The sequence below is a fragment of the Pezoporus wallicus genome, unplaced genomic scaffold, assembly GCF_028554395.1.
Source record: "Pezoporus wallicus isolate ANWC-B61680 ecotype Strahan unplaced genomic scaffold, APGP_CSIRO_Pwel_v1 contig_12957, whole genome shotgun sequence".
Lineage (NCBI taxonomy): Eukaryota > Metazoa > Chordata > Aves > Psittaciformes > Psittacidae > Pezoporus > Pezoporus wallicus.
Window position 1 is genome coordinate 118837 of NW_026635057.1, and position 27236 is coordinate 146072.

A 27236-nucleotide genomic window follows, 5' to 3' on the forward strand; every position below is an offset into this window, starting at 1 on the left:
GTTTGGCTTTAAAGAGTTTGTAATCGGTTTGGGGGGGGGGGGGGGGCTTTGGGGAGGGGGGGAGCTTTGGGGTCGTGGGGGGGGGTGTTCTCTTCATAGCCATTGCACTGCAAACCGGGAGCTCCGCGTTCAGGGATACAGGACTCAGGTTCTCAGGACAATGGACCAGTGATGGGCTCTGCTTTGACGGGGTGGGGGGGCACCCAACCCACCCCTGCCCATGGTCCCCGCCGGCTCAGGGTGCTCCCGAGCGGACTTGGCCTTGCCGGGGTGGGGGGGTGCTGAGAAATGGAGGTGAAATTGAGAACGGAAGCGTTTTCTTTCTCTTATTCCGATGTGCCAAAAGATTCCAAGCGGTCCCCGCGCGGGGTCGGGATCTCCACGTCCACCTGTAGGAATGACTCCAGAGCATGTTCCTGTTTAAACCATTTCTGCTTTGTTTAGCCCTAGAGAAGCTGTAGGATAACAAAAAACAGAGACTTGGAATGGGACAAGGAGCCGGACGCCGAGATTTCATGGATGGGGGGGGAATTAAGGATCAACGGGAGCCGCCGTGGCTGAACTTAATGAAGCTCCAATGAGCCCCGAAGCGGGGCCACCGCTGCTGGACCCCCCGGATCCAGAGGAGGAGGAGGAGGAGGAAGAGCCCCTCTGCGGAAGCATTAACCCAGCGCGGCTCCCCCGGTGCTCCCTTGTCCCTGCCTTTATTTATTCCATAATTCTGGTTTATTTTGGGGGTTTCCAGTCATTTTCTGTTGTTGTTGTTGCTCTTTCTGTTGTGTCTTTGGGATCCTGGCTTGGGCTCCAGCCCAACATTAATAATAATGGATTTATTTCTCTTTGGGGTTGAAAATAATCAGAATTGTTTAAAGACTTCAAACTTATGATTTACTTTGGGGGGGAGGGGGCGGGGGGAAGGGGTTTTAGAGTGTTTTTAAGGAGAAACTATTCATAAATAGAACATTTTGGGGGGGGTCGATGGGGTTTGGTTGGGTTCAATCCCTTCTCCTGATGCTTTGGCTGGGATGCGCAGGGATGAGCGGACGGGGCCGCGGAGCCAGCGCGGGTCTCTCTGTACAAACCAGTGTAAAGTTGTCCCCATCCCCTCCGTTGTGCAGTGCCTTTGGACGTTCCACTTTCTAGAAAGTCTTCAAAACAAGTCAAAACCACACAAAGTTGGCATCTATATATTATATATATATGATGTAATGTTAGAGAAATATATGTATAATATACATATTTTTTTCCAGGGGTATCCGATAGCTCTGTATTTTGTTATGGAAGTTGAAAGAGAAAATACACAAAGTATTTTACCTCAAATTAAAAAGTTAAATAAAACCTTTTAACTAAGCAGCGCTGGCTTTGGTGTCCGAGCGGTTCGGGATGTGCTTGGGTGGGATTTGGGGGAGCAGCTCCTGAGCTCTGGTTCCTGCATCCCGAACCTCTGGTCCCATCGGCTGGTGGGGAGGGAGGGATGGACCAACCCCTGTCCTGTCTCCCTGGGGCGACTCGGTGGGGAGGGATGGATGCATGGATGGATGGACCCACATCCCATCTCCCGGGGGTAGCTCAGTGGGGATGGATGGATGCACGGATGGACCCATATCCCAGTGCCTGGGGAGGGAGGGATGGACCAACCCATGTCCTGTCTTCCTGGGCCGACTCGGTGGAGATGGATGGATGGATGGATGGATGGATGGATGGATGGATGGATGGATGGATGGATGGATGGATGGATGGATGGAGAGATGGATGGAGGATGATGGATGGATGGAGGGAGGGATGGGGATGGATGGAGGGAGGGAGGGAGGGATGGAGAGATGGATGGATGGATGGATGGATGGATGGATGGATGGATGGATGGATGGATGGATGGATGGATGGATGGATGGATGGATGGATGGATGGATGGATGGATGGATGGATGGATGGAGGATGGATGGATGGATGGATGGATGGATGGTGGATGGGTGGATGGATGGATGGAGGGATGGAGAGATGGATGGAGGGATGGAGAGATGGATGGATGGATGAATGGATGATGGATGGATGGAGGGAGGGAGGGAGGGAGGGATGGAGAGATGGAGGGATGGAGAGATGGATGGATGGATGATGGATGGATGGATGGATGGATGGATGGATGGATGGATGGATGGAGGGATGGATGGATGATGGATGGATGGATGGATGGATGGATGGATGGATGGATGGAGGATGGATGGATGGATGGGTGGATGGATGATGGATGATGAATGGGTGGATGGATGATGGATGGATGATGGATGGATGGACGGATGGATGGATGGATGGATGGATGGATGGATGGATGGATGGAGGATGGAGGATGGATGGATGGATGGGTGGATGGATGGATGGATGGATGGATGGATGATGGATGGATGGATGGATGGATGGATGGATGATGGATGGATGGATGGATGGATGGATGGATGGATGGATGGAATGATGGATGATGGATGGACGGACGGATGGAGGGATGGATGATGGATGGATGGATGGATGGATGGATGATGGATGGATGGATGGATGGATGGATGGATGGATGGATGGATGGATGGATGGATGGATGGATGATGGATGGATGGATGGATGATGGATGGATGGATGGATGATGGATGGACGGACGGATGGAGGGATGGATGATGGATGGATGGATGGATGGATGGATGGATGGATGGATGGATGGATGGAGGGATGGATGATGGTGGATGATGGATGTATGGATGGAGGGACGGATGGAGGGATGGACAGATGAATGGATGCATGGAAAGCCAGAGCATTCCCAGAGCCCTAGAGCTTGGCTGAGCAGGCCGGGGGCTGCGCTCTTGTAAAGCTGTGTTTAAACTGAGCTCAACCAAACCCAGCTTCAATCCCTGCTGCCAGCAGCGCCCTTCCTATGGGAGTGCTCTGGTGGGATGGGGGGGGACATTCCCTGGACCTGCTGGTGCGTGTGGGGAGAATCCTCTGGGACTTTCCAAAGGCTTTGCAGGGAGGGCTCAGCGGGATGCAGGATGCTCGCTCGGGCCTGTGGGATCCCCCCGAGAGCAGCGAGACCCACGGGAGCTTCCCCACACCCTCTGCACCCCCATAGGTCTCCCTATTCCCACACTGATCCCGGGGGTCTCTGCTCCCTGTGGGAATGTGTCCAGAGCACCAGGAGCCCGCTGCTGTTGGAACCACCTGGATGCACCGGAGCAGTAAAAGCCCAAAGCTCTTCTTTCATCCCGTCCCAGCCTCCTCTTCACAGCAATTAAACCACCTCCAGCCCCATTCCTGCCCCAGGTGCTGTTAATCCTCCCTTGGCTCCCAAAAGGCACCTCTGGGAGGCAGCGGGAGCTGAGCCGCCCTATCCCGAACCCCAGGGCCTGATCCTGCCCGGCACCACATCGGCTGCATCCCAAAAGGAGCCTGGAGGGGTTGCGCTTCCATCCCCTCTCATGGGACCTGGAAGAGGCTTTGGGAACTGGAGGGGGCCCTCGTCCTGCTCCCGGCGCTGTCCCCGACACTGTTCCTGCCTCCTCTCCCCCTTTCCTTCTCCTCCTCCTTTATCACCTCCCTCCGATCCCACCTCCCCTGTTCCTCACCCCTCATCCCCAGACGAGCCCGCTCCGCTCACCCCATCCCTCCTCCTTCCCTTTCCATCCCATTCCTCCCCTATCCTTTGATCCCTTTCCCAGCTCTGGCTGCTCCCTCTACCCCAGCCATGGCTCCCCTCCCGCTCCCACCCACCCACCTCCTCCTTGCCCCCCCATTCCCCCCCGACCCCATCCTGCAGTGCGCTGCAGTGATTGATCCCCCATTAGCGCCTCCATCCCATGGGAAGCGGGGGGGGGCCCTCGGGGGTTCCCCCCCTTCCCCCCCCCCCGGTGCCGGCTCCGTCGCCCTCGCTCCCGGCGCGTTCAAGCCCGGGCAGGGCCGGACCCAGGCGGGGAGCGCCCAGGAGCGGGCTCCGGGCCCGGCCGCGCCCCGCGGAGCCGCAGTCGAGGCCCCCGCAGCCGGGAGCGCTCCTGGGCCCCGCCCGGGACCGGCGCTGCCGGGAGCGGCTGAACCCGGCCCGGGGCTGAGAGGGGAGAGAGGGGAGGGCAGGGAGCGTCTGGGGGGGGGGGGGCATAGGGACCGGGGGGGGGTACGTACAGACAGGGATGGGTACAGACAGGGATGGGGGGGTACAGACAGACCGGGGGGGGGGGGGCTCCATACAGACCCGGGATGGATCCATACAGACCTGGGGAGCTCCATACAGACCGGGGGGGGCTCCATACAGACCCGGGATGGATCCATACAGACCCTGGGGCTCCATACAGACCGGGGGAGGGGGGGCTCCATACAGACCCGGAAGGCTCTATACAGACCCAGGATGGGTCTATACAGACCCGGGGGGCCCTATACAGACCCTGGGGGTCTCTATAAAGACCCAGGGGGCCCCATACACATCCGGGATGGATCCACACAGACGCGGGAGGGTTCTATACAGATCCGGAATGGATCCATACAGACCTGGGGGGCTCTATACAGATCCGGAATGGATCCATACAGACCTGGGGGCTCTATACAGATCCGGAGGGCTCCATACACACCCGGGATGGATCCATACAGACCCGGGGGGCTCCATACACACCCGGGATGGATCCATACAGACCTGGGGGCTCTATACAGACCCGGGATGGATCCTTACAGACCCGGGGGGGCTCTATACAGATAGAGCTCTATACACACCCGGGATGGATCCATACAGATCCGGGAGGGTTCTATACAGATCCGGGATGGATCCATACAGACCCGGGGGGCTCCATACACACCCGGGATGGATCCATACAGACCCGGGGGCTCTATACAGACCCGGAATGGATCCGTACAGACCCGTGGGGGCTCTATACAGATAGAGCTCTATACAGATCCGGGATGGATCCATACAGACCGGGGGGGCTCCATACACACCCGGGATGGATCCATACAGACCTGGGGGCTCTATACAGACCCGGGATGGATCCATACAGACCTGGGGGCTCTATACAGACCCGGGATGGATCCGTACAGACCTGGGGGGCTCTATACAGACCCGGGATGGATCCATACAGACCTGGGGGCTCTATACAGACCCGGGATGGATCTATACAGAGCCACGTGGGTCTATACACACTTGGGGCAGCTCTATACAGACCCGGGGCATTCTATACAGCCCCAAGATGCTGCATCCAGCACCGAGACAGGAGTATTCAGCCCCGGGATGACCGCATCCCGCACCAGGATGGCCATATCCGGCCCTTGGGTGGCTGTATCCAGCTCCAGGATGCTGCATTCAACACTGGAATAACCGTATGCAGGGTGCTGTATCCAACACTGGGATGCCCGTATCCATCCCTGGGATACAGGAGGGGACCGAGCAGGAGGCGGGATCCCCCGGACGCAGCCTGCCTGGGGACCAGCTCCTCGCCTGGATGTACCCAGGCTGTGACCTTCATCCCTTTGTCATCCTCATGGTTCAGATCCTGTTTGAAACCTCTTGAATCCCGCAGTCCCAGGAGATGAAGGATGGGAACGAGGGGACAGGGAGGAGGCTTCCTGGGATGGGGGCTCCAGCCCTGGGGAATGAAGGGGTCACAACTCACCATGGGGCACCTCCTGCTCCCTGCCCCACACCTGGGATGATTCCCGGGACCTGCCCCCGTTCAGCCCCACTGGGGTCCCCCCCCAGCTCCCTTCTGTCCCGATGCTCCCTAAGCCGCTTGCTTTAATAGCATTAAACGCTTCGAAACAAACAGGTCCTTCACCTGCGGCCCCGCGGGGACCCTGCAGGGCTGGGGGGGGGGAACAGGGCTAAGGAGATTGGAGCGGGATTTGGGAGAGATAAAGGAGCAGGAGCGTGGCCAAATCCCACCCTGGGCACTCAGCCCTATGGGATCAGCCCTAAACACCCCGTGCAGACCCCCCCCGCTGCCCCTGTGCCCCCATTCTGGGGGGACCCCTGCTCCCCATCATCCCTAGAGCAGGATGCAGGGGTCCACTCGGTCCCCACCCTGGGTCCCCCTCATCCCCATTCTGAGCCCCCCCTTCCACGCCTGTGCTCCCCAGGGCTGTGTCCCTGGGGGGACCTCACCTTGGAGATGGGGAAAACACCCCTACAAGGGCTCAACACCGCCCCCCCCGCACCAGGCATCGGGAGCTGGGGAATAAAGGAGGAGAGGGAAGGGAATGAGGAGAGGGAAAACCGGGCACGAAGCTTTTCCATCACCGTACAAGACCCCCGGGGGGAGGTAGGAGGTGGGGCGCAGCCTCCTGCCCTTTGGATCTGCTGCTCTTGGAGCCTTCCTGCTCCAATCCAGGTATCCCAAATTGTCCCACTTGTATCGGGCTGGGACGGATGGAGCAGGATGCGGAGTGAAGCAGGGACCCCCAAAGCTGCTCCCGCTCCCCCCTCTCCTCCCACTGGCTTTAAGCAGATTTATCCTCAACCCATCCCCTCCCTTTATATAGCCAGGGATGCTCCCAGAGCCCCTCAGAGGGATCGTCCCACTGGGAAGGGAAGGGAGGCTGCAGGTGAGTGGGGCAGGGGGATGTTGGGGTCCCCCCACCCCGGTACCCTGCAGGATGGGGTCGAGGGCGAAGGGTTTGGGGGTTCGGGTGATGCTGAACCCCCTGTGAGGGAGGACACATCCCATGGGGTGCAATAGCCACGACCAGCACAGCCCCATCCTCAGCGGGTGGGTGCATCCTGAGTGTATCCCAGTTACTGGGTGCATCCCAGTTACATCCCGGTTGCTGAGTGCATCCCTGATGGTGGGAGCACCTTGGGTGCTGAGGGCATAGTGGGGACATCCTGGGTGCTGGGCTTATCCCGAGTGCTGGCTTCATGCCGACTGCATCCCAAGTATTGGATGCACCTCTGATGGTGGGAGCATCCCGGTTACTGGGTGCATCCCGGTTGCTGGATGCATTCCTGTTGTTGGGTGCATCCCGGTTGCTGGATGCATTCCTGATGCTGGGTGCATCCCGGTTGCTGGGTGCATCGCAGATACTGGGTGCATCCTGGTTGCTGGATGAATTCCTGATTACTGGGTGCATCCTGGTTACTGGGTGCATCCCGGTTGCTGGGTGCATCCCTGTTACTGGGTGCATCCTGGTTTCTGGGTGCATCCCCGATGGTGGGTGCATCCCCGTTACTGGGTGCATCCCGGTTACTGGGTGCATCCCCGTTACTGGGTGCATCCCGGTTGCTGGGTGCATCCCTGTTACTGGGTGCATCCCGGTGCATCCCCGTTACTGGGTGCATCCCCGTTACTGGGTGCATCCTGGTTACTGGGTGCATCCCCGTTACTGGGTGCATCCCAGTTGCTGGGTGCATCCCGGTTGCTGGGTGCATCCCCGTTACTGGGTGCATCCCGGTTGCTGGGTGCATCCCTGATGGTGGGTGCATCCCGGGTGCATCCCGGTTATCGGCTGCATCCCTGGTGCATCCCGTGCTCTCGTGCTCCCCGCAGGCTGCAGGATGCAGCGGCTCTGCCCGTGCCCGGCTCTGCCCGGCTCCTGCTGGCTCCCAGGTGAGCACGGAGCGATGGGGCCCCCCCCCGAGCCCCCCATTCCCTCCCTGCCCGCACCCCACGGTGGGGAGCGGCGGCCCGGGGGTGATGTCCCCGTGCCCCTGAGGGTGCCCGCTCCCCGCAGCGCTCGCTCTGGCGTCCAGCCCCGGCTCCCGGCAGATCCAGCTCTGGCATTTCATCCTGGAGCTGCTGCAGAAGGAGGAATTCCGCCACGTCATCGCCTGGCAGCAGCAGGGCGAGGACGGGGAGTTCGTCATCAAGGACCCTGACGAGGTGGCCCGGCTCTGGGGGCGCAGGAAATGCAAACCCCAGATGAACTACGACAAACTGAGCCGGGCGCTGAGGTGAGCAGCGGCTTCCCGAGCCCTGGAAGAGGTCCAGGATGAGGCTTGGAGCAACCTGGGCTGTGGAAGGAGCCCGTGGCTTTGGATGAGCTTTAAGGTCCCTTCCCCGCCATGATTCCGTGGTTCCGCAGAGCCGCCCCCCCTCCTCCATCCTCAGGTGGATGTGGGGCGCTGGGAGGCGGCGGGGGGGTGGGGGGCATCATCCCATGGGAGCATCCCGGGGTGCCCGTGTCCGTCCCCCCAGGTACTACTACAACAAGCGCATCCTGCACAAGACCAAGGGCAAACGCTTCACCTACAAGTTCGACTTCAGCCACCTCCTCCTCCTCCTCCTCCGCTGCCCGCTGTGGGATCCCCGCAGCCTGTGCCGGCCCCCTGGCATGCCGAGCCAGGTACCGGAGCCACGCACCCCCCCGGGCACCCCGCACCGTCCCCACTGCTGCCACATCCCCTTGTTGTCCCCGCAGTGGGTGCCAAACGCGCTGCGGAGCCGGCACTGGGGTCCCCAGCACCCCGATGCGCTGGACAGGAGGGAGAGCACCCCCGGGAGCAGTGAGTGTGGGGCCAGCACCCAGCCGTGGGCACCGGCACTGGGTGCTGGGTGCGGGGAGCGGGGCTTGGCGCAGGCAGGAGGGCGCTGCCTGCATCCTGCCCGCGGTTCCTGGTCCCGCAGCAGCACCCAGTGGCTGTGCTGGGAGAGGATGGGGAGCCCCATTCCCGCTCTCCTGTTGCCCTCAGGATACAGCTCCTCGGCCCCCCCATACTTGGGGGGCTCCTGCTGCCGGTTTGGGGGCCCGGAGCTGCTGCCCTGCCTGGCTGTCTGCCCCCTCCGCTGGGACCCCCAACCTGGGCCCCTTTCCCCTCCTGTCCCCCAGCACCGCTGCTGCCCCCCACATCCCTGCTCCTGCCCCCCCGTTTTCCCTATGGAATGGGGCTGGAGCGCCCATCCCGGCCAGCGCAGGAAGGCAAAGAGGAGGAGGAAGGCGCCATCGCTGGGCTGAAGCTGGAGCTCCAGGGGACCAGCAGAAGGGGGGTGCCCCCCATCTGACCCCCCCCATCCCCACCGTAGGACCTGGCCCCATGGCTGAGCCCCCATGAGGTCTGGGGGATGTGGGGCAGATCAGCCTTTGCCCTCCCCCCCCGTAAACCCGTGTGCAGAGGGGTCTGGCTGCTCTCAACTGCACCCCAAAGCCACGTCCCTGACCCCAAACCCCCCCTATGAGGGGCACCCCCAATTAACCCATCAGCCCCCCCCGTGGAGCATGAAGCTCTTTGGGTTGGGATTCGGGGCGCATGGATCCGTGTCCCGGATTCCCGGAACAGGGCTCATTTTCATTTTCATTTTCCATGCTTTCTGCGCTGGGAATTCTGGCGGGGCAGGAATTGGGGGGGGGGGGGGGCAGTCTCCTTTTGGGGGACCCCCAATGGCTCAGGGGGTGGTGAGGGCTTGGGGGTTCCTTGTGGGGCACCGGGGGCTGAGCCTCCCCTTCCCCTCTGAGACCTGGTGTCCCCCAAATCCCTGCCATGGCTCAGGGCCCCAATTCCGGGTCCAGGGGGTCCAGGGGGACCCCATAACCCAGTGTCCGTGGGTCACCCCATAGTGGAACAGGGGGGACAGTGCCAGGAAGGGGGGGAGGTGTCTCTCAAACCTGTCTAAAGCTCACTCCAGATGTGATCCCCCAAACCCATCTCCATAGTTCACTCCAGATGTGGATCCCCAAACCCATGTCTATAGCTCACTCCAGATGTGGATCCCCAAACCCATCTCCATAGTTCACTCCAGATGTGATCCCCAAACCCATGTCTATAGCTCACTCCAGATGTGGATCCCCAAACCCATCTCCATACCTCACTCCAGATGTGGATCCCCAAGCCCATCTCCATAGCTCACTCCAGATGTGGAATCCCAAACCCATGTCTATAGCTCATTCCAGATGTGATCCCCAAACCCATGTCCATGGCTCACTCCAGATGTGATCCCCAAACCCATGTCTATAGCACACTCCAGATGTGATCCCCAAACCCATCTCCATGGCTCACTCCAGATGTGATCCCCCAAACCCATGTCTATAGCTCACTCCAGATGTGGATCCCCCAAACCCATCTCCATAGCTCACTCCAGATGTGGATCCCCAAACCCGTGTCTATAGCTCACTCCAGATGTGGATCCCCAAACCCATGTCTATAGCTCACTCCAGATGTGGAACCCCAAACCCATGTCTATAGCTCACTCCAGATGTGATCCCCAAACCCATGTCTATAGCACACTCCAGATGTGGAACCCCAAACCCATGTCTATAGCACACTCCAGATGTGATCCCCAAACCCATGTCTATAGCACACTCCAGATGTGATCCCCAAACCCATGTCTATAGCACACTCCAGATGTGATCCCCAAACCCATGTCTATAGCTCACTGCAGATGTGATCCCCAAACCCATGTCTATAGCTCACTCCAGATGTGATCCCCAAACCCATCTCCATAGCTCACTCCAGATGTGATCCCCAAACCCATGTCTATAGCTCACTCCAGATGTGATCCCCAAACCCATGTCCATAGCTCACTCCAGATGTGATCCCCAAACCCATCTCCATGGCTCACTCCCGATGTGGATCCCCAAACCCATGTCTATAGCTCATTCCAGATGTGATCCCCAAACCCATCTCCATGGCTCACTCCAGATGTGATCCCCAAACCCATGTCTATAGCACACTCCAGATGTGGATCCCCAAACCCATCTCCATGGCTCACTCCAGATGTGATCCCCAAACCCATCTCCATAGCTCACTCCAGATGTGATCCCCAAACCCATGTCTATAGCTCACTCCAGATGTGGATCCCCAAACCCATGTCTATAGCTCACTCCAGATGTGATCCCCAAACCCATGTCTATAGCTCACTGCAGATGTGATCCCCAAACCCATGTCTATAGCACACTCCAGATGTGGATCCCCAAACCCATCTCCATGGCTCACCCCAGATGTGATCCCCAAACCCATGTCTATAGCTCATTCCAGATGTGATCCCCAAACCCATCTCCATGGCTCACTCCAGATGTGGATCCCCACTACCGAGGCTCCCTCTATGGGTCCCCAGTGCCTGGCTGTCCCCATGGCTCCCCACACTCCGTTCTCCCCATGGGTCCCCATCCACGCTGTGGGGCCCCCACCTCTGGCTATCCCCATGGGTCCCCCACATCCGGTCACCCCACGGATCCCCCCCCCAACCCCGGGGCCTTCCCCCGCGCCTCCTCCCCCGCTCGCTCCCCGCCGGCGCTGCCCCCTCTCCGGCCGCGGGGGCCGGGCGAGCCCGGGGATTGGGAGCGGGCTTTAGGCCTCTCCCTCGGCCCGGCCCCCAGCGCCGCCGGGCGGGTCGGGGGCGGGGGGGGGCCCTCGCCGCCGCCGCCGCCGCCGCCTCCTCCACAGCGAGCGGGGCCGGGATCCGGCAGCGGAGCGGGGGCTCGGGCCCTGCCCCGAGGCCGCCCCCGCAGCGCCCGGGGATGGTGGCGGCCGGAGCGGGGCGGCGGCTCCCGGCGCCCTGAGCTCCGCGGGGCCGCGGGCGAGGCACCATGAGCGTGCGGCCTCCGCAGGCCCTCGACAGGTACGTGTGGGGCCGGGGGGGGGGCAGCGGGGTTTGGGGTGAAACCGGGTGGTTTCGGGAGCGGGGCAGGGCCGCCCGCGGCCTTGGGGGGGGTCCCGGTGCCGTGCTCCGGGCAGGGCCCCCCCCGTTCCCCCGTTAAAGCGGAGCCCCCCCGGTGCCCCAGCGGCAGGGCCGGGGCTGCTCCCGGCCCCGATCCCAGCGGCTTTAACCCCGTTTTGCTGTGGGGCGGCTCCGAGGGGTCTGGGCTGGGATTGAAGGGACCAAAGCCCGTGGGATGTGCGCGCCGTTCCCTTGGGAATGCGGGCTGAGGGTCGCCGATCCGGGCGGTCCCAGGTGCTTCCTGCAGCGTTTGGGAGCTGGCAATGGGCGCTTTGCTCCTCCTCAGCACATCCCGTTGGCATCCACGGCCCCGTGTCCGCGGCTGGCGCCGGAGCAGGGATGCAAACCGGGAGGGGGGGGATAACCCCTGGATAAACCCCATTTGGTTCGGGATGAGGCGAGGGATGGAGGTGGGCTGGGAGCGGCCGTGTCCCTGGCGCGGATGAGGGGCGCGGGTTCCATCCGTAGGGATGCGACGTTGTCCGCTCCACAGGGATCGTGGTGAGAAAGGTAGGGACAGGCCAAGGGGAATGGCTGTAACCTGCGGAGGGGAGGTGGAGATGGGATCTTGGGAAGTTCTTCCCCGTGAGGGTGCTGGGACACTGGAATGGGTTGAATGGAGAAGCTGGGGCTGCCCCATCCCTGGCGGTGCTCATGGGGCTTGGAGCCCCCTGCTCCAGTGGAAGGGGGGTCCCTGCCATGGCTTTCGATGAGCTTGGAGCATCCATTCCAACCCACTCCACGATCCCATGATCCTGTGATCCCTCCCATCCGTGCCAGCGGCCAAGGACAAGGGTTCCTGCTCACTTCCGCCTCAGGGCGCTGGGTGCTTTGGTGCCCAGTTGAAGATGCTCAACGTGGGCTCCCTGCGGATGCTGCGGCTCCAGAAGGGGATTTGGTGCCTGGGAATGGGGGAGCTGCTGGGGTTCGCTGCCATCCCGGGCAGGGAAGCAGCGGGATTCACTCCGGACAGCATTACCAGGCTTAAGTCTTCTCCCTGCTCTTTAAATAGCCGTGATCTCTGCTCTTTAAGGTCAGGAGCCTGCAGTGCCCCGGCCGGGCTGGGCGCCCAGGGCTCCTCAGCCACATAAAATGACTTAAAAAGGGTCAAAGTGTGGATTTCCCCCCCAAACCCGCTCCCAGCAGCCCCATCCTGCCCGCAGCACCAAGCAAACAGTGGTACCCAGAGCCCATCGATGTCCCGGCAGCACCGTGGCTCCAGGCAGACCAGTGCCCACCAGTACAGGTGCAGTGCACCACTGGGAGCATCACCCATCAGGCTGCAGGATGTGGCTTGGCCATGGGTTTAGCCACCCCTAAAGAGAAGGAGCCCATGGAAAGCATTCTGGGAGCAGCAGTTCCCGCTTGGAAGAGGTGTGAGCTGGGATGTGGAGGCTTTTGTTATAGGAGGAAGGTTGGGAAGAAAACATCCCTTGGAGGAAGGTTATTCCCTATCTCTGCGTCTGCCGCGCAGCTCGCACCCCAAACCGGCGCTGGCCAAACCAGATCTGCCAGTCTGTGCTCCAGGAGATGAGTGGCACCGTTAATGATTACACTGCTCGGCACCAGGATTGCTTGGGAAGGGCCTGGAGAGCTTGGGAAGGACCTGGAGATCCGGCAGCGTTCCCAGGAAACCACATCGTCCTCGGTGGTGGATTGGGATCCCGGCTCTGCTTTCCCTATGGGGCTCCCTCCACGTGCTTGGCTTGCAGGCAGGGAAGGGATTTTGGTGGGAGGAAGGGGGTTTTGGGGCACTGCTGCTCCGGCCTGATGGCTGGTGCTGGTCCTGATGGGTAACATCAGTGGAGCAGAGCGTGCGTGGAGTGCTTGGCAAATGTTAGCTGATGGAGAAGCGTGGAATCATGGAATGCTTGGGGTGGGAAGGGAGCTTAAAGCTCAATTAAAGCTACGAGCAGGGACCCCTTCCACTAGAGCAGGACGCTCCAAGCCCCTGTGTCCAACCTGGCCTTGAGCACTGCCAGGGATGGGGCAGCCAGAGCCTCAAAACACAGATCCCTGCTCACCCCTTCCTCCCCTCCTGTGCTCTTCCTCAGCTCTTTCTGGTCCCATTGCTCCGTCTCCATCCCTTTGGGTCTAATCCTGCTCCGGAGCTCCCGCAGCCTCCTCCGGGGTTGTTTGGGATGGCTCTGGGAGGGAGCAGGGTTCCCGTGAGCCAGGCAGGCGTCACCACCGCGACACCCAACGGAGTCTGGGCTTTTCCTGCCCGTTGGGAATCAGCATTGCAAAACTCCAGCGCACAGAGCACCAGAATGTTGGGAATGGCGCCTGGAACGGGCAGCGCTTTTCGTTTGGCTTTCCCCCGTTTCATTACAAGCCTTAATTTAAAGGGAGCTCCTGCAGGATCCTCTGTCTGCTGCCGGAGGGATCCCGGGATTCAAATCCACTTGGCCCTGGCGCCTACACGGGGCTTTGCATCTGATTTGCAAGCTCAAGTTTGGCCCCGGCCGCCTGCCGAGGGCTGAGGCTTCACCAGCAGTTCCCCTGGGATAAAACCAAGGAGAGGCCGAAGGGAAAAGCTTTGCTGCGGAATCCCAGACGGATCCAGGATGACTCCAGCCTCATGGATTCACAGGCTTGGCACTCACACAGAGCCACAGGGCGCTGCTGCAGAGCCACCAGGATCAGCACGGCCGGGATGGAGGCACCGGGCTCCTGATCCAGCACTGGGCTGCTCCCACCCTGCACGTCGGATGGGATCCGTTGGGAGTGGGAAACCTGTTGTGTGCTCCAGAGTGGGAAAAGAGGAGAGGAAAAGCGGATCTTAGGGACCGAGGGTCAGTGCAGGCTGCCTGCAGCAGCCAGGAATGCCAGGAAGGGGTATTCCCCCCTGTCCTCATCCCAGCAGCACCCAGGAAGGTTTAACTCCGCTTTGCCACTCAAACTTCGATGCAGCTGCATCATTCCAAGCATCATTCCAAGCTTCCCGATGCGTCAGTGCGCGACGGGGCAGCCCCGTCGCAGCAGCAGCGGGTGGCTTCGAGCCGGCATTCCCAGGGGACGCACAGCCCATTCCCGGCGGGATGTGCGGGGCCATCCTCGGGAGATGCACGTCCCGGTTTTCCGCTGCGAGGCTGGAGCTGCTCCAGGCTGGACGCGTTCCCTCGGCCGAGCCGCGGGAGGGGGAAGGGGAGGAAGCTGAATCATTTTTCTTTATTTATTTTTGAAGCTGAAATTCCTTCCTTCCTTCCTGTCCCCAGAATCCCAGTGTGTGGAATCATCCACAAGGCTGTGGCCTGGGGAGAGAGCAGCCGGCTTTGGAGCGGGAGGTGCCGGCTAATCCCGATGCGGGATCACCGAGCTGCGGTGGAAGCAGTGACTCTGTTGCAGGAGGCATCCCACCACCACACTGATTCCCCTTTCCGTGTTGTGGGCTTTATCTTTCCATAGATATTCCCACTTTTCCCCTGCTGGCGGGCCGATGCTGTCCCCACCTGCATCCCTGTGTGCTCCTAAAGGCAGCCGCTTCCCAGGCACGCCGGAGCGGGCTCCCGTTTCTCTTCCCTGGAGCTGGGATCACAGGGAGCAGCCATTTGGAGACCTGGGAAGGAGAAGAGAATCAAGGTCCTGATGCTGGAGCAAAGCTCTGGCTGGAGGGTACCCGCTCCGAGGATGTGCTGCTCTTCTTCTCCTTAATCCTTGCCCTGTGTGATGCTCCCGGTGTGGGAGCACCAGGGATGTGCTTGTGATGGGTTCATTTCCCTCCTTGGTGTTCTTCTCTTCTGGCCTGGCTGGGGGCATCTTGCTCCTGGGGTGTGTTCCTGAAGAGTGAAGAGCTGTGATTTCACTAGAAGGAGCCAGAATTGGGAGAGAGAAGCTCAAAGCAGGTCATGGGGGGATCCTGCCCCTCTGCTGCGCTCTGTGAGCCCCCCCCTCCCCTGCATCCTGCATCCAGCTCTGGGGCAGCAGCACCAGAGGGACGTGGAGCTGCTGGAGCGAGGCCACGGAGCTGCTGCGAGGGCTGGAGCAGCTCTGCCATGGAGCCAGGCTGAGAGAGCTGGGCTGGGGCAGCCTGGAGAAGAGAAGGCTCCTGAAGGGGAGACCTGAGAGCAGCTCCAGTGCCTGAAGGGGCTGCAGGAAAGCTGGAGAGGGGCTTGGGACAAGGGATGCAGGGACAGGCCAAGGGGAATGGCTTTAACCTGCCCGAGGGGAGACTGAGCTGAGCTCTTAGGCAGAAGCTCTTCCCTGGGAGGGTGCTGAGGCGCTGGCACAGGGTGCCCAGAGAAGCTGTGGCTGCCCCATCCCTGGCAGTGCTCAAGGCCAGGTTGGACACAGGGGCTGGAGCATCCTGCTCCAGTGGAAGGGGTCCCTGCCCGTGGCTGCAGATGAGCTTTAACCTCCCTTCCAACCCAGACCAGTCTGTGAATCTCTATAGCAGAAACCTCTGTGGGTTCCAGATCAGAGCCTGGCCCCAGTGCCGGGGGTGGGAGAGTCCAGGGCGGCTGCAGGATTCCTCAGTTAGAACTTTTAGGACAACCCAAGGGATGATCCTTAGGGCTGGAAACGGGCACCAGGGGCAGGGCTGCATCGGGCTGCCTGCCTTTGCTTCACAGTGGCATGTTTGGGCTCTCCCTAAGTCAATTAGGAAGCAGCTTATGCAAAGCCGAATTAAACTACTCTTTTAGACGGCAGTAAGCCAGCGCTGGCCCGGCTCCTTCCCGAGGGATGGAAACACAGATCGGGGTTGGCATCTCCACTGGGGTGGCACTGGTGGCTCCTGGCTGGGCTGGGGCTGAGCCTCGCATGGGCCTGGCACTGCTGGAGCTCCTAAGGAAGAGGCTTCATGAGCATCCCATGGTGTGGCAGCTCCGATGCAGAAGGAGGAGCCGATCCTGCCTTGGCCTGGATCAGGCTGACCTGCCCCGAGCTGCCGGGTAATCCCGTGGGGTTAATCCTGCACTCACCCTTTGACTGACACAGGTGCCCTGGGCCCATCTTGGATTGCCTTGAAATACAGGGAATTGATCCCACTGATGCCCTCAGCTCCCGGGAAAGCCCTTGGGATGCTTCAGCCCTTTCCCTATCCCCGGCTCCTTTGTGCTGGGGTCCCACTTCAACAAGTGAGGGCTGCGATGGAGGCAATGAGAGGTTGGACCGTAACGGTTGTGCAGGTTGGGTCTGGATTCAGGTTATCCAGGCATCCTCCAATGAGGTGTTTCCCGATATTCCTCTCCTGGAGCAGGGAAGGAGCTGCCTCCAGGAGCGGGGCTGTTGGCTTTACCCTGCTGCAGGCTCTGACTTAGGGGGACCCTCCTGCTCGTCCCCTACGAACTGCTGTGGGTGTCTCCAGGCTCCATGGTCCTGCAGGGAAAGCAAGGCTGGGAATGTTGCTGTAGGCAGGGGATGCTTCCCAAGCCTGCCCCCAGGCAGCCCTGCCCGTGGGGCGATGCCCTGGGCCGCACCATTGCCTCTTGATGTGTTTGTCTCCTCTTTCCACCCCTTCCCTTCCCCGCTGGCCTCCGGGTGTCCCTTGTGCCCCCCCTGTCCCTGTCCTGCCGGCAGCCGAGCGGGCAGCAAGCGGCAGCCTCGCGTGCCCAGGTAAGCAGGGTCGGGCTCGGGGGGCTCCTGCGCTCATCCTGCACCTCGCTTCATCCCGTGAGGCAGAGCCCCGCTGCTTCCCGATGGGAACACCTTCATTTCCTACCTCTTCCCGTTGCTTTCTGACCCGTCCAGGAGAGCTGGCGCTGGTCGGGCTGGGAGAGGGAGCGACAGGACAGCAGAGCCGGAATGTCATCCTTGGGATGATGCTGGGAGCAGGGAGTGGCACAGGGAAAGGGAGCCCCTCTCCTGTAACAGCGTGCGGCGCCCCTTGGATGCACAGAAATGAGCCCAGCATCCAGAGCCTCACTGCAGGACCCAGGAGGCTCAGCGGGATGTCTGCTGTCCGCCTGTTGGCTGCCTGTTGTCTGCCTGTTCTTGTCTGCCTGTGTCTGCCTGAGCCATCCTCGCTCTGCTTCCCTGAGCCCGGTGGCTGAGCTCCATCCTGTCCGTGCTGCATGGCAAATCCCTGCCCTCGCCTGTCGCCTCCACTGCTCCTCCCCAGTGGCAAACACAAGATTCCAGAGTCCTGGAGTCTCCTCTGGGGCTCCCTATGGTGGGCAAGGGAGAGGAGCCTTTTCCTGGGACAGGCAATGGCAGGGACGTGCAGCACTCCCTGTGCTGCCCGCTGTCACCTTCCAGCTCTGCATTTCCTTCTCCCAAGCCCTAAGGAGCCATGGATGGGGCTGGCTCCATCCGGCCGTCCCTCTCCCTCATCCCTGCTCTTCCTCCCCAGGTTAAGCAGCCTGTCTTCCCTGAGTGACTCTTCTTCCGAGCGCAGGTCTCCGGGGCACCGCCGCCAGCCCTCCGACTCCTCTGAAACCACAGGTAGGTTCTCCTGATGCCTCCTTTCCTTGATACCTCCTGATGCTTCCCCTGTCCCTTCAGGGACCCTTCAGGGCACCCAAAGTCACCCAGGAAGGGCTGCAAGTGCATGGGGAGCCCGGTGGGGTCGGGAACGCTGCATCCCAGGGACCGAGGCTCTCGCCACCAGCACCCTGTTTCCAGGAGCAGGGGTCGGAGCGGGGACATCCCCCAGGGAGTCTGGCGGGTGAGGATGCCTCGGCCGTGGCGCCGAGGCTGCAGGCTCACTGGTTCTGCTCCTGTTCCGGCGTAGGCCTGGTCCAGCGCTGCGTCATCATCCAGAAGGACCAGCATGGCTTCGGCTTCACCGTCAGCGGGGACCGCGTCGTCCTGGTGCAGTCGGTGCGGCCAGGTGAGAGCAGCTGCGGCCCCGCGGCTCCCCTGGCCCCTTGTGAGGAAACAGGGGGGAAAGGGGGGGTCCTTCCTAAGGGTTCCCAGCTCGGGGGCTCGCTGCAGCCTCGAACCAGGGAATGGGTTGGGTGGGAAGGGAGCTTAAGGCTCATCCAGTTCCGTGGGCAGGGACAGCTTCTACTGGAGCAGGTTGCTCCAAGCCTCTTCCAATGGTAGGGTAAAGCCGTTCCCCTTGGCCTGTCCCTCCGTCCCTTGTCCAAAGCCCTTCTCCAGGTTTCCTGCAGCCCCTTCAGGCACTGGAGCTGCTCTGAGGTCTCCCATTCATGCAGCAGAGGGGGAGCATCCCCTCCATGACCTGTGATGGATCAGCCAGGATGGGCAGGACACAGCAGACTGAGGGCGAGCTCCCCACATCCATAACTCCCTGCTCCCTGCACATCGCGGGAGCCGCGGCTGGGATGGGAATTCCCTTTGCAGCTCCCTGCTCCTGGCTTTGCTCTCTAATGGCTTTGCGGGGTGGCAGGGCTGGGAGCAGCAATTGAAACAGACAATGAGCTGCTTATTTTACAGCGGATGTTCCCACCTCCTCCCCCTTCCCCCCTCCAGCCCGAAAGCCAGGAAAAACGGGAATCTAGGAAAGGGAAAACGCTGAGTGCTTCCAGGGCAGGTTAACGCTGGGGTGTCTCCATCCTGCAGCTGGAGCTGCATTGGGAGCCCCCCACATCACCCCCTGTCCTGGGCTCAGCGATAGCAGGGGCTCAGGTTGGGGGGACGAGGACCATGTCCCTAGTGCAGGACATCCCAGGGTCCTGTCCCCCCCTTTCCCCACTGGCTTCATTTGCTAATGAGGAGATGGTTGAAGCTGGAAGAATCCGAACAATCCAAGGCACTTTCCGCTGCCGGGGCTCACTGCTGTGGCTCAGGCCCTTGCCTTGGAGTTGGGCCTCATGGAAACATTTTCCTCTTGGTGTTGGCTGGAGGAAAAGTGGATTTTTCGTGTATTCCAACCTCGGGAGCTTTGTTAAAGAGCAGGGCGAGAGGAGGCAGAGCGGAGCTGCTCTTCCCAGGCCCTGCTCCTGCCTTTGGATGCAGGCATGTGGATGTGTTGGAGCCAACCTGGATGGTGGGGTAACAGGCTGGGGCCCTCTCTTCCACCCCGAATCAGATGGGAAAGACTGGGGGAGCAGAAGAGCTTGTCTGGATGAGCTGGGAGCGTAAAGCACCCAAGGCTCCATCACCTGCCTTGTCCCATGGGCTGTGTGCACCCATGGGTGCCTGGTGGCCCCCATGTCCCCAGCCTGGCAGGATGAGTGGCACAGAACGTGCTGAGAGGACCTGGGACCAGTGGGAGCAGAGCCTCGGGCTCTGTTTGCTGACTCCTGTCTCTGCTCCCTGTGTCACAGGGGGAGCAGCCATGAGGGCCGGGGTGCAGGAGGGGGACCGCATCGTCAAGGTGAGCATCCCCCGTTGCCACCCTGCCCATGGGGCCCTGTGCCCCCTGTCCCCAGCCTGCCTGAGCCCCGCTCTCCTCTCCCAGGTGAACGGCACCATGGTGACCAACAGCTCTCACCTCGAAGTGGTGAAGTTAATCAAGTGTGAGTATGGGCAGGGAGCTGTGGGGGCTGCTTCCCACCCCCTGCCACCGCATCAGGGGTGGCCTCACTGCTTGTGGAGGTGCCCCATTACAGGGACGTGCCCGTCCTCTGCCGCGGTGCCCATGGGATGTCTCAGGTGCAGGGACTGGGTCAGTCTCACCCTCACCCTTCCCTGTTGTTCCAGCCGGTGCCTACGTGGCTCTGACCCTCCTGGGCTCCCCCCCTCCATCTGTGGGGCTCCCCAGTTCTCAGCAGGACGTGAGCACGGCCGGGGCTCCCCGTGTCACCCCCGCCTGTCCCCCTCCGCCGCCTCCGCCACCGCTGCCTCCGCCGCAGCGCATCACCGACCCCAAACCCCTGCAGGTACCAAACCCCTCCGTGCTCCCGCTGCAGGGGCCCTGCTCCATGTGTGGGGCAGGAGGAGAGCAAAGCCCAACGTGGCTCTTTGCATCCCTCCCAACGTGCAGGACCCCGAGGTCCAGAAGCACGCCACGCAGATTCTGCGCAACATGCTGCGGCAGGAGGAGGCAGAGCTGCAGGTACAGCACCACATGGGGCTGCTGCGGTGCTGGCCTGGCTCCCCAGGCCCTGCAGCACGAGCCGGGCATGCTGCAGCCCGCTGGGCCACCGGACCTGCCCGGGATGGGCGGTGGGATGGGGTCTGTGAGTGTCGCGGTGGTGTCTCTTCACGCAGCGCTTCTATGAGGCTTACAGCAGGAACCCGGCCACAGCGGTGGAGGAGCAGATCGAGGGAGCCCGGCGGAGGGTGAGCCAGCTCCAGCTGAAGATCCTGCAGGAGACCGGTGGCTCCATGGTATGGGACATCAATGGGGGTCCTCCCGGCTCCCTCTGAGCCTGGCTGGAGCACGGGGAGGCCCTTGCGAGGTGGTGGGCACAGCTCTGGAGGCTGCTGTGGGGTGGGAGCTGCTGCGCTGGCACATCCATGGGCAGGGGATATCCCGCTGGTCCTCCCATTGCAGGACTCGGGACGGCTCTGCAGTGACTCCGGCTTGGCTGCTTTCAAGGTGGTGGAAGGTGAGTTGTGGTGGTGCCTCACCCCGGCCCCATGTCCCCGGCTCCTGAACTCACGGCTCAGTCTGTGCTCTGCTTCCAGGACGCCTCTCCCTGGACTCACAGGATGGGGACAGCGGGTTGGAGTCTGGGACGGAGCGATTCCCATCCGTGGGCGAGGTGAGAGCAGGACCCGGAGCCATGGGAATGCTCCATCCCTGGCAGTGCTCAAGGCTTGGAGCAAGCTGCGATAGTGGAAGGTGTCCCTGCCCGTGGCAGGAGGTTGATGACCTTTAAGATCCCTTCCAACCCAAACCATTCCATGATTCTATCCCAAGATTCTCCTGGAAGCACTGGGGGCTCTGTGCATCTGCAGGTCTCAGAGTGCTGCCTTTGCCATCACAGTGATCAGTTGTCACCTGAACAAACTGACTTGTGAAGCTCTCTCCCTATTCCTTGCCCTTGGAATGCTTCCCCTGCTGTGGTTGCCCCCCAAGTGAAGGCTGCCCCAAACCTTCTTGTGGTCCTCATCTTAAAGCCTCTCTGATGGCCGCCGGGGGGGTTGGTGGGTCCGGGGCCTGTCCCCTTCATGCTGCCCCACGGCCCCTGACTCCTGTCACCCTGGGCAGGTCTCCCTGAACCGCAACTCGGTGCTGTCCGACCACGGCCTCGACAGCCCCAGGACATCCCCGGTCATCACGGCCCGGCTCTTCCAGCACCACCGGCGCCAGGGCTCCGACACCCCCGGCACCCCCCTGGCCGAGCAGGTGGGTTGGGAACAACCTGGGGCTCCCACAGTGGGTGCTGGACCCAATCAGACCTGGTCCGAGGCTCCCATGGGTGCTGCAGGGAGGGCAAAGGTGCCCCCCCCCCCCCCCAGTGCTGGGTGCCTGGCTCCTGACTCTGGCCCCTGTCCCTGGCAGGGCTTGGACCGCACGGGACGACCCCTGATCATCGGGCCAGAGGAGGATTGTGACCCTGGGTACTTCAATAACGAGGTAATGGTGCCCAGAGCTTGCTTGGGGGGGGCTTTGTCCCTCTGCTTGGGGGACAGGGCTGTCACCATCACACATGGGGCCTGTTTTGGTGGCATTTAGAAGCCTTCCATCCAGGCTGGTCCGAGGGAGGTGGGTGCTTGGGTGGGAAGCAGGAGGTGGGGTTCGCCCCGGTGCTGAGCTGTGAGCTGGGCTCCTTTCCTTCCTGACTGGCTCTGTCTCCTCTGCTCCCAGTGCGACTCCCTCTTCCAGGACCTGGGCAAGCTCAAGTCCCGGCCGGCGCATCTGGGGGTCTTCCTGCGCTACATCTTCTCCCAGGCAGACCCCAGCCCCCTGGTAAGGGACCCGCCAGCACCACTGAGCGGGGCAGGGGGGGCACATGGAGCTGTGTGCTTGGCACCATCCCCTCCTTCATGGAATCATGGAATGGGTGGGGTTGGAAGGGAGCTGAAAGCTCCTCCAGCCCCTGCCACGGGCAGGGACCCCTTCCACTAGAGCACGATACTCCAAGCCCCTGTGTCCAGCCTGGCCTTGAGCACTGCCAGGGATGGAGCAGCCACAGCTTCTCCATTCAGCCCATTCCAGTGTCCCACCACCCTCACAGGGAAGAACTTCCCAACCTCCAACCTGAATTCCCCCTGTTCCAGTCTGAACCCATCACCCCTTGTCCTGTCGCTCCAGTCCCTGATGCAGGCCCCTCTCCAGCATCCTTGCAGCCCCCTTCAGACACTGGAAGCTGCTCTGAGCTCTCCACGCAGCTTCTCTTCTCCAGGCTGAGCAGCCCCAATGTTCTCAGCCTGGCTCCTATGGGAGCTGCTCCAGCCCCTGCTCATCCTCGTGGCCTCCTCTGCACTTGCTCCAGCAGCTCCATGTCCTTGTGCTGAGGACACCAGAGCTGCACCCAGTGCTGCAGGGGGGTCTCCCAGAGCAGAGCAGAGCAGAGCAGAGGGGCAGGATCCCCTCCCTGCCCTGCTGCTCACCTCCTGTTGATGCCGCCCAGCACAGGGGGGTTTGGGGCTGCTTTCCTCACTGGGGAGCTCTGGTGGCTCCAGGCACTGCTGCCTGCACCCTCCTGGTCTCTGCTGCCTGCTGCAGGCTGCTGCCAGCCGGTGCTTCCCACCCACAGAGGGAAGCCCAGCGCAGGGCTGCGCTCCCTCCCCTTCCTCCAGGCGTGGCACAGGGGTGCTGCCCTCCCAGACCCCACAGCGTTTCCTGTTTCATGGCCCTGCCCTGAGCCTTCTTCCTCCCCACTTCCCAACCCTCCTCCTCCGCTGCCCCCCTCAGCTCTCCCCTCCTTGCAGCTCTTCTACTTGTGCACCGACGTTTGCCAGCAGACGACAGCCAAGGAGTGCCGGGGCTTGGGGAAGGACATCTGGAACATCTTCTTGGACAGGAGCGCGGTAAGGGCAGGGCTCAGCTGGGAGCCAGCACGGGATGCCTTGTCCCTGCTGGGGAGCCGCTGGAAAGCCGGCGTTATCCATCGTGGCCCTTGCACGGGGATGCTTTTAGGGCTGTTTTGCCACCGGCACCGCTTTGCTGCTGCTGGTTCCTGTGTGTCGGTGCAGGCGGTTGCAGCAGGCGTTGCACAACTGGGGCACCTCTGGAGAGGGGGGCCCTGGGTGGGGGACAGGGCTCCAGGCGCTCCCCTTCGTGCTCCTTCGTTGGAGGGAGCAGGATCCCATTGTGCTGCTCCACAGGGGGATGGGTTGGGTGCTGGGATGGGCGCAAGGTGCTGGAATGGGTGCTGGGATGGGTTGGGTGCTGGGATGAGCACTGGGTGCTGGGATGGGTTGGGTGCTGGGATGAGCACTGGGTGCTGGGATGGGTTGGGTGCTGGGATGAGCACTGGGTGCTGGGATGGGTTGGGTGCTGGGATGAGCACTGGGTGCTGGGATGAGTGTTGGGTGCTGGGATGGGTGCAAGGTTCTGGAATGGGTGCTGGGATGTGTTGGCTGCTGGGATGAGTGCAGGGTGCTGGAAAGGGTGCTGGGATGTGTTGGGTGCTGGGATGAGCACTGGGTGCTGGGATGGGTTGGGTGCTGGGATGAGCACTGGGTGCTGGGATGGGTTGGGTGCTGGGATGAGCACTGGGTGCTGGGATGGGTTGGGTGCTGGGATGAGCACTGGGTGCTGGGATGAGTGTTGGGTGCTGGGATGGGTGCAAGGTTCTGGAATGGGTGCTGGGATGTGTTGGCTGCTGGGATGAGTGCAGGGTGCTGGAAAGGGTGCTGGGATGTGTTGGGTGCTGGGATGAGCACTGGGTGCTGGGATGGGTTGGGTGCTGGGATGAGCACTGGGTGCTGGGATGAGCGCTGGGTGCTGGGATGTGTTGGGTGCTAGGATGAGTGTTGGGTGTTGGGATGTTTTGGGCGCTGGGTTGAGCACTGGGTGCTGGAATGTGTTAGGTGCTGGGATGAGTGCTGGGTGCTGGGATGTGTTGGGTGCTGGGATGCGCTGGGTGCTGGGATGAGCACTGGGTCCTGGGATGTGTTGGGTGCTGGGACGTGTTGGGTGCTGGGACGTGTTGGGTGCTGGGACGTGTTAGGTGCTGGGATGTGTTGGGTGCTGGGATGTGTTGGGTGCTGGGATGTATTGGGTGCTGGGATGTGTTGGGTGCTGCGATGTGTGCTGGGTGCTGGGTTGGGTTGGGTGCTGGGATGAGCACTGGGTGCTGGGATGGGTTGGGATGCTGGGTGCTGGGATGTGTTGGGTGCTGGGATGTGTTGGGTGCTGGGATGAGCAATGGGTCCTGGGATGTGTTGGGTGCTGGGACGTGTTGGGTGCTGGGACGTGTTGGGTGCTGGGATGTATTGGGTGCTGGGATGTGTTGGGTGCTGCGATGAGTGCTGGGTGCTGGGATGGGTTGGGTGCTGGGATGAGCACTGGGTGCTGGGATGGGTTGGGTGCTGGGATGGGTTGGGTGCTGGGATGTGTTGGGTGCTGGGACGTGTTGGGTGCTGGGATGTGTTGGGTGCTGCGATGAGCGCTGGGTGCTGGGATGGGTTGGGTGCTGGGATGTGTTGGGTGCTGGGACGTGTTGGGTGCTGGGATGTATTGGGTGCTGGGATGTGTTGGGTGCTGCGATGAGTGCTGGGTGCTAGGATGTGTTGGGTGCTGGGATGGGTTGGGTGCTGGGATGTGTTGGGTGCTGCGATGAGCGCTGGGTGCTGGGATGGGTTGGGTGCTGGGATGAGCACTGGGTGCTGGGACGTGTTGGGTGCTGGGATGAGCACTGGGTGCTGGGATGTGTTGGGTGCTGGGATGTGTTGGGTGCTGGGATGTGTTGGGTGCTGGGACGGGTTGGGTGCTGGGATGTGTTGGGTGCTGGGATGTGTTGGGTGCTGGGATGCGTTGGGTGCTGGGACGTGTTGGGTGCTGGGATGAGCACTGGGTGCTGGGATGTGTTGGGTGCTGGGATGTGTTGGGTGCTGGGATGCGTTGGGTGCTGCGATGAGCGCTGGGTGCTCGCTGCGGGAGATGCCCAGCTCCCACCTCTCTGCTGCAGAGCTCGCCATAGGGTGATGGTGCAGGGGCACAGGGCACCCTCCCCACCCTGCCCTGAGGCTGTCCCCAGCCCTGCACTGGAAGGGGAGCCCGGTGCTGAGCACCTCTTGTGCCTTCCCTCCGCAGCCTCTCCGGGTCAAAGTGGCCGAGCAGCTCCTGGCTGAGATCGGTGAGTGAGCGGCCCCGCCGGCCCCTTCCCCTCCCAAGGGCTCTTATTGGGATGCCAGGTCCAGATCCCAAAGGATTTCTGCAGCACTTGGCCATGCCAAGGTTTGGGAATGGGGCTCTTGAGCTCTTCCCAGGGCTCTTGTTAAAGGCAGGTGTCTCAGCCCGGGTGTGTGAACTGGAAACCAGTTAGCGAGGGGCTGGCTCTGCAGGGAGAGGCTCCGTGGTCTCCCTCCTGCCCCGCTCTGCCCAAGGGCCTGAGGCTGCCAGAATCCTGGAATCCTGGAATGGTTGGGGTTGAAGGGACCTTAAAGCTCACCCAGCTCCAATGGGCAGGGACACCTTCCATAGGAGCAGCTTGCTCCAAGCCCCATCCAGAAGATCCCTTGTGCCCTTCCTTGCCTGCTGTGACACCGCTGCTCCTCTCCCATCCCAGAGACCCGGCTGCGGAATGGGGACGACGTCCGAGCCGCCCTCTTTGAAGCCCAGGAGATGGTGATGCCCGAGATCCAGGAGCAGATCCAGGACTACCGGTGGGTGCAGCAGCCCAGGAGCTCAATGAGCTCCTGCCTGTGCCGGTGGCCGGTGCCTGGGCTCATGGCCTTGCCCCTGACCCACACAGAACCAAGCGCACCATGGGCCTGGGCAGTCTCTATGGGGAGAACGACCTCCTGGACCTGGATGGGGACCCCCAGAAGGAGCGGCAAGTGGCCGAGAAGCAGCTGGCCCAGTTGGGTGACATCCTGTGAGTGCTGGTGCCACCCTGCCCTGTGCATTGGGAAGCGTCTCTCCGCTCGGATGCGGGGCGAGGGCGTTGGGAAGGGGCTTGGGCTCAAGCTTGGCTCTGCTCCTTGATCCTGCCCCATCCCTGCTTCTGCCATGCGAGAGGAGGGAAGGAGGGTTTGGAGCAGGGGCAGTGAGGGGAGGAGGGCGCCCAGGAGAGGAGCCTGCTCCTAACAAGCTCTTTCATCCCTCCCCACCTCCCTTTCCAGGTCCAAGTATGAAGAGGACCGGAGGTGAGTGGCCCCAGGGCATAGCCGGAGCACATCCAGGTGTGGCTGCCTTACAGCTCTTAGCTGGGAGGCAAAAGGAGTCACAGGAGCATCCCCTTCCCATGCCAGGCGTATCCCTGTGGGCTCCTGGGTGGCCCTGGGGAAGGGTGGACACTGACCTCAGGGTCTCAGGGTCCCAGGGTGCTGGGTGCAGCCCCAGATCACCCTCTTGAGCTGTTCTTGCCTTTCCTCCCTTCTCCCTTGCCCTACATCCCTTGGGCATCCTCTCCTGCCCAGAATGGACCCTCTCTGCCCCCAGAGTCCCACGGGGCATCCCAGCCTCCCCCATTGCCTCCCTGAGCTGGATCTCCAGCCTCACGCTCTGCTCTCTTGCAGCTCCCCCATGGCCTTTGCCCTCAGCACCTACATGAACCACGCAGGCATCCGCAGCCGCGAGCCCCGGGCAGCCGGCGCCAGCGAGAAGGCCCCGTCCCTCCCGGACAGGGACAAGTGGCTCCCCTTCTTCCCCAAGGCCAAGAAGGTGGGAGGCTGCTGCTCCTCGGCCAGGGGCTGCACTCATGCTGCTTGGTCATGGATGGA

At 61.7% G+C, this 27236-nt stretch overlaps 1 protein-coding gene across 1 annotated transcript; it reads left to right on the top strand.

The window, feature by feature from the left end:
• Window positions 1–11341: 11341 nt before the first annotated feature.
• On the top strand, window positions 11342–27177 carry LOC130594896 (rho guanine nucleotide exchange factor 11-like; the record flags this gene model as incomplete). Its single annotated transcript, XM_057401156.1, has 20 exons — window positions 11342–11504; window positions 17124–17159; window positions 17896–17987; window positions 18277–18375; window positions 19778–19827; window positions 19912–19969; window positions 20154–20332; window positions 20437–20508; window positions 20664–20783; window positions 20950–21004; window positions 21084–21160; window positions 21610–21747; window positions 21904–21978; window positions 22210–22311; window positions 23277–23375; window positions 25606–25648; window positions 26081–26177; window positions 26267–26389; window positions 26637–26660; window positions 27033–27177. Coding segments are annotated over exons 1-20 (1716 nt in total), but the record flags the coding sequence as incomplete, so codon positions are not given.
• Window positions 27178–27236: the final 59 nt, after the last annotated feature.